Source organism: Myripristis murdjan, chromosome 24 (assembly GCF_902150065.1).
Source record: "Myripristis murdjan chromosome 24, fMyrMur1.1, whole genome shotgun sequence".
Lineage (NCBI taxonomy): Eukaryota > Metazoa > Chordata > Actinopteri > Holocentriformes > Holocentridae > Myripristis > Myripristis murdjan.
In genome coordinates this window covers 61,365-67,375 of record NC_044003.1, presented here as the reverse complement: position 1 = coordinate 67,375, position 6,011 = coordinate 61,365, and the positions used below count along the sequence as shown (strand labels likewise).

General features: G+C 46.7%; 1 protein-coding gene across 2 annotated transcripts; it reads right to left on the bottom strand.

The window, feature by feature from the left end:
* Positions 1–2,373: 2,373 nt before the first annotated feature.
* On the bottom strand, positions 2,374–4,453 carry tmem251 (transmembrane protein 251). 2 transcript variants are annotated; one of them, XM_030047070.1, is made up of 2 exons: positions 4,308–4,453; positions 2,374–3,636 (listed from the first exon to the last, which is right to left on the bottom strand). In XM_030047070.1, the coding sequence occupies exon 2, from the start codon at positions 3,627–3,629 to the stop codon at positions 3,195–3,197; it is 435 nt and encodes a 144-aa protein (XP_029902930.1). In that variant the 5' UTR covers positions 3,630–3,636; positions 4,308–4,453; the 3' UTR covers positions 2,374–3,194. The 2 variants fall into 2 exon arrangements, with proteins under 2 accessions (XP_029902930.1, XP_029902931.1); XM_030047071.1 differs by having other exon boundaries at positions 2,374–3,595; positions 4,308–4,444.
* Positions 4,454–6,011: the final 1,558 nt, after the last annotated feature.

Genomic DNA, 6,011 nt, shown 5'->3' with positions numbered 1-6,011 from the left:
AGGTCAGAGGTCAGGCAGCAGTTTGTCACCTGAGCTTCGGCAGTTTGTCCCACCTGCAATAAAGTCTGTGAAAAAGCTTTTGGTGCAGTCTGTAATTCTGTGGTACTCTGTAGTACTCTGTAGTACAGTCTGTAGTACTCTGTGGTACAGTCTGTAGTACAGTCTGTAGTACTCTGTAGTACAGTCTGTAGAACTCTGTAGTACAGTCTGTAGTACAGTCTGTGGTACAGTGTACTACTCTGTGATACAGTCTGTAGTACAGTCTGTAGTACAGTGTACTACTCTGTGATACAGTCTGCAGTACAGTCTGTGTTACAGTGTAGTACTCTGCAGTACAGTCTGCAGTACAGTCTGTGGTACAGTCTGTAGTACAGTCTGTAGTACTCTGTGGTACAGTCTGTAGTACAGTCTGTGTTACAGTGTAGTACTCTGGTACAGTCTGTAGTACAGTCTGTGGTACAGTGTAGTACTCTGTGATACAGTCTGTAGTACAGTCTGTGGTACAGTGTAGTACAGTCTGGTACAGTCTGTAGTACTCTGTGGTACAATCTGTAGTACAGTCGGTGGTATTCTAGTACAGTCTGTAGTACAGTCTGTGGTACTCTGTGGTACAGTCTGTAGTAAAGTCTGTAGTACTTTGTGGTACAGTCTGTAGTACAGTCTGTGGTACTCTGTAGTACAGTATGTGGTACAGTCTGTAGTACTCTGCAGTACAGTCTGTAGTACAGTCTGTAGTACTCTGCAGTACAGTCTGTAGTAGTCTGTGGTACTCTGCAGTACAGTCTGTAGTACAGTGTAGTACTCTGCAGTACAGTCTGTGTACAGTCTGTAGTACAGTCTGTAGTACTCTGCGGTACAGTCTGTAGTACGGTCTGTGGTACAGTCTGTAGTACTCTGCAGTACAGTCCGTAGTACAGTCTGTAGTACTCTGCAGTACAGTCTGTAGTACAGTTTGTAGGACTCTGCAGTACAGTCTGTAGTACAGTCTGTAGTACTCTGCAGTACAGTCTGTAGTACAGTCTGTGGTACAGTCTGGTACAGTCTGTAGTACTCTGCAGTACAGTCTGTAGTACAGTTTGTAGGACTCTGCAGTACAGTCTGTAGTACAGTCTGTGGTACAGTCTGTAGTACTCTGTGGTACAGTCTGTAGTACAGTCTGTAGTACTCTGCAGTACAGTCTGTGGTACAGTCTGTAGTACTCTGTGGTACAGTCTGTAGTACAGTCTGTAGTACTCTGCAGTACAGTCTGTAGTACTCTGTGGTACAGTCTGTAGTACAGTCTGTAGTATTCTGTAGTACAGTCTGTAGTACAGTCTGTAGTACTCTGCAGTACAGTCTGCAGTACTCTGTGGTACAGTCTGTGGTACTCTGCAGTACAGTCTGTAGTACTCTGTGGTACAGTCTGTAGTACAGTCTGTAGTACTATGTGGTACAGTCTGTAGTACAGTCTGTGGTACTCTGTAGTACAGTCTGCAGTACAGTCTGTAGCACTCTGTGGTACAGTCTGTAGTACAGTCTGTGGTACTCTGTGGTACAGTCTGCAGTACAGTCTGTAGTACTGTGTGGTACAGTCTGTAGTACAGTCTGTAGCACTCTGTAGTACAGTCTGTGGTACAGTCTGTGGTACTCTGTAGTACAGTCTGCAGTACAGTCTGTAGCACTCTGTGGTACAGTCTGCAGTACAGTCTGCAGTACTCTGTAGTACAGTCTGTGGTACAGTCTGTAGTACTGTGTGGTACAGTCTGTAGTACAGTCTGTAGTACTCTGTGGTACAGTCTGTAGTACTGTGTGGTACAGTCTGTAGTACAGTCTGCAGTACTCTGTGGTACAGTCTGCAGTACTCTGTAGTACAGTCTGTAGTACTCTGTGGTACAGTCTGTGGTACTCTGCAGTACAGTCTGCAGTACAGTCTGCAGTACTCTGTGGTACAGTCTGTAGTACTGTGTGGTACAGTCTGTAGTACAGTCTGTAGTACTCTGTGGTACAGTCTGTAGTACAGTCTGTAGTACTCTGTGGTACAGTCTGTGGTACAGTCTGTAGTACAGTCTGCAGTACTCTGCAGTACAGTCTGCAGTACTCTGCAGTACTCTGTGGTACAGTCTGCAGTACTCTGTAGTACAGTCTGTAGTACTCTGTGGTACAGTCTGTGGTACTCTGCAGAACAGTCTGTAGTACAGTCTGCAGTACAGTCTGTAGTACAGTCTGTAGTACTCTGTGGTACAGTCTGTAGTACAGTCTGCAGTACTCTGTGGTACAGTCTGTAGTACAGTCTGTGGTACTCTGTGGTACAGTCTGTAGTACAGTCTGCAGTACTCTGTGGTACAGTCTGCAGTACTCTGCAGTACAGTCTGCAGTAAATGACTGGAGGCGTTGTGAGAAAAGGGGACATGTTGATGTTTAATCACAGTGAGGCAGGAAGTCAGCACCAACACAAACACCATCAGTAGAAACATGGAACACCAGGAGCCCTTTTCACACCGATCACTGATCAAAAGTATTGATGATAGGCAGCTGATCAGAGATCAGATCTGAGGCCTCAGCAGAAGAAATAAAAGGCTGTTAGCAGTGTTCCTGTGACAGCACACACACACTCTACACACACGTACACACTGATAATGATTTATTCAGAAATCGGTTTTATATTCTGCTGTCTGAATGAAAAGCCGTTTGTGTACAACAGTCATCCTTTGAGTTGCCTAGCAACAAGAAACAACAGGAAGTGAAAACAGGTGAGCAGAAAGTGGGATGATTTACTAATCAACAGGTTTCTCACAACATCTGGATTACAGATGTGACTTCACTCAAGATGATTAGAATTATTTTAATTTGATAATCTGACATCATGATGATGTCACAGGACTCATTGGTTCGTTGTGACAGAAGCTCCGCCTCCTGGCTGACTTCCTGTTCCCGACAGGCTGGATAACTACAGACCACTGACCTCAGGTCAGTTGTCACACCTGTTTCTGTCATCTGATTGGCTGAGCGCTGTAATGTTTGAAAAAACACCAACCTGACACAAAACTGATCTATAATCAATACTTTATTATAGATCAGTGATCAACACAGCTGCAGGCCTCTGATTGGCAGTTTGATTTTAACCCCGCCCTGCCTCTGCCACAGAGAGGCCGGGTGTCAGAGGTCAGAGGTCAGGCAGTTCGGCAGGTCTGACAGACTCAGATCAGTCTGTGAGTCTAGGTGTCGATGAGCTGCGTCCGGCCGCTCTGATTGGCCGGCGTGCGACAGGGGGCGTGGCGGCTGCAGAGCAGGGCGAGGCAGACGGGCAGGAGGCAGTACCCGAGGGCGCGGGGCTCCGCCCGCGTGCACGAGTACAGGCACAGGAACACCTGCAGGTAGGGCAGCAGGAGGAGCCCCGCCCACGCCCACAGGGGCAGCAGGAGGAGGCGGGCTCGCAGGTGCCCCGCCCACGACGGCCCGCCGGGCGCCGCCGAGGGCCGGGCCGGGGCCACGTGCTCCAGGCTGAAGCTCCGCCCATCAAACAGCAGGAACACCAGCAGCACGCTGAGCAGCAGGTACACACACACACACAGCCACGCCATCCGCTGCCGGAAGTTCATCATCCTCCATGCTCCGCCTACAACACAAACAGGAAGTTCATCATCCTCCATGCTCCGCCTACAACACAAACAGGAAGTTCATCATCCTCCAGGCTCCGCCTACAACACAAACAGGAAGTTCATCATCCTCCAGGCTCCGCCTATACGATGACATGAGGAGGGTAAAATGAAGGAGGAGTCATGTGGGGTCGTGTCATTATAAAAATGTTCCACACACATGGTTCTATAATGTTCTATACACATGGTTCTATAATGTTCTGTGCATGTGGTTCTAAAATATTTGTACATGTGGTGCTACAATGATCTGTACACATGTTCCTGTTCCATAATGTTCCACACACATGGTTCTATAACATTCTATACATGTGGTTCTATAACGTTCCACATGTGGTTCTGTAACGTTCCATACACATGGTTCTATGATGTTTACACACGTGGTTCTGATCACCTGATCAGGCGATCAATTCAAACTAAATCCATGTTTAAAAACAAATACAGGATGAAAGGTTTCAAAATAAAAGTCATGGTGACCAAAGTCGGTTGAGTGAGGACAGAGTGAGGCGTCTCGCCTCCTACACAACATCTCTGACAGACACAAACACAACACATCGATCTGTTATCGATCCGTGCGCTACCACTGACGTTATCTATCGGTGATCTGTCCGTCATCTATCGTTTATCAGCTGATTGTCTGTGACGTCGCGGCGCTCGCGTCGTCTCTTCTCTTACCTTCACATGGCGGATGGTTTCACTGTTTATTGATTATTGGTTATTAAGGATTAATCCGCGGCAGGTTCATGTTAGACCCATTGTCGAGCACAGCCGTCGTTCCTCTTCCTGTTTTGTCACCTGACTGCGGACGCTTCCGGGTGACGTAATTGAGTGTCTTGGCCGTTTAGCGCCATCTGCTGTGTGGCCTGAGTGACGTCACAGTTCCGTTTATTATAAGGAATGAAACGTTTTCACATCAGAAGAGTCAGCAGAGTAAATCTGATCATTTATCATAAAATAATAATAATAACTGGATACTATAACTCAAATTCAAAACAACTTTATTGTCCACTTTTATGTGCACAAAAGGCAGATTTGTCTTTGGCCTGCGTGTGCAGAGATTGGTGAGATTAGAGATTAGATTGAGATTAGAGAGGGCACGTGAACACACATGTAAATATTAAAACATTTATATTGAAACACATGTATATTAACACACACATATGCATTAAAATACAATAACACACACACACACACACACACACACACACACACACACACACACACACACATATATATGTATATATACGTGTGTGTGTGTGTGTGTGTGTGTGTGTGTGTGTGTGTGTGTGTGTGTGTACATGTCTCCTGGATGTTGACAGGAGGGTCGAACCTCCTTGCTTCACAGCAGGAACACGTCTGCTGTGTCTTTTTTGTTGTTGTTTGTTTGTTTGTTTGTTTTTTGAAAATGCTTCCTAAAAGAATCCCAAAGTCCCAGTCCCAGGAATTTAAAGGAGCTCACTTGCTCCTCCTGCTGGCTGTTGCCATAACTGCTTTAAACACATTTCTCTTGTTTTAAGGCTTAGGGTAGTATAATGTCAAAACATAGTGTAACTGTCTGATGCCTTGAGTTGAGTCGATGTTCCATTTTAATTAAACTCCTTTAATATCACTAATCATTAGTATTGTGTGTGTGTGTGTGTGTGTGTGTGTGTGTGTGTGTGTGTGTGTGTAATCTAATATTATACAATATAAATATGAAGTCAGAGGTTTCTGCTGACACCTGCTGGCTGTTTTCATGTCATTGAAGTTTTAAAAAAGCTTCATGTCACTGATGAAAATAAAAAGTCTCTGACTGTACACACACACCAAAAGCCAAAAGGCATCTTGGGAAATGGAGTCGCATAACTATGTAAGTGAATTGTGAGCTGTTAATAATTAATCTGAGGAATGACTGACATGCAGTATTTCTGTGGAAATCTGAAGAGTCAATATTGACAGAAGCAGACGGAGCCGAGCGAAGCCCCTCTCCGTCCCGAAGCTGATGCCATTCAGCTTCCTGTCCGAGTGAAGCCTCTCTCCGTCCTGAGGTCATTAACCAGCTCCGTGCCCCAGTCTTGGTGAGTCAAAGCTCTTCATGAAGTTTCGATCAGATTGAATTGGTCTCCTTAGAAACCATGACGAGGCTTCAGAGCCATGGTAACCAGGCTCTGCAACTGTTTTGATTGGCCAGAGCAGTCAGACTCCAACCCGGGGGGCCGGCGGGGAGCTGGGGCCCCAGGGGGCCGGGAGCCTGGGGCGCCAGTGGGGAGCCGGGGCCCCTGGGGGCCAGGGGGGAGCCGGGGCCCCTGGGGGCCAGGGGGGAGCCGGGGCCCCCAGGTGGCCGGGGGGGTCAGAGGTCACAAATTCAGTTCCTCTTTAACTGTAAACTGTTATTAATCC

Coding starts and splice junctions, on each gene's coding strand:
- tmem251 (XM_030047070.1), bottom strand. CDS start 3,629: ATGGAGGATGATGAACTTCCTGTTTGTGTTGTAGGCGGAGCATGGAGG.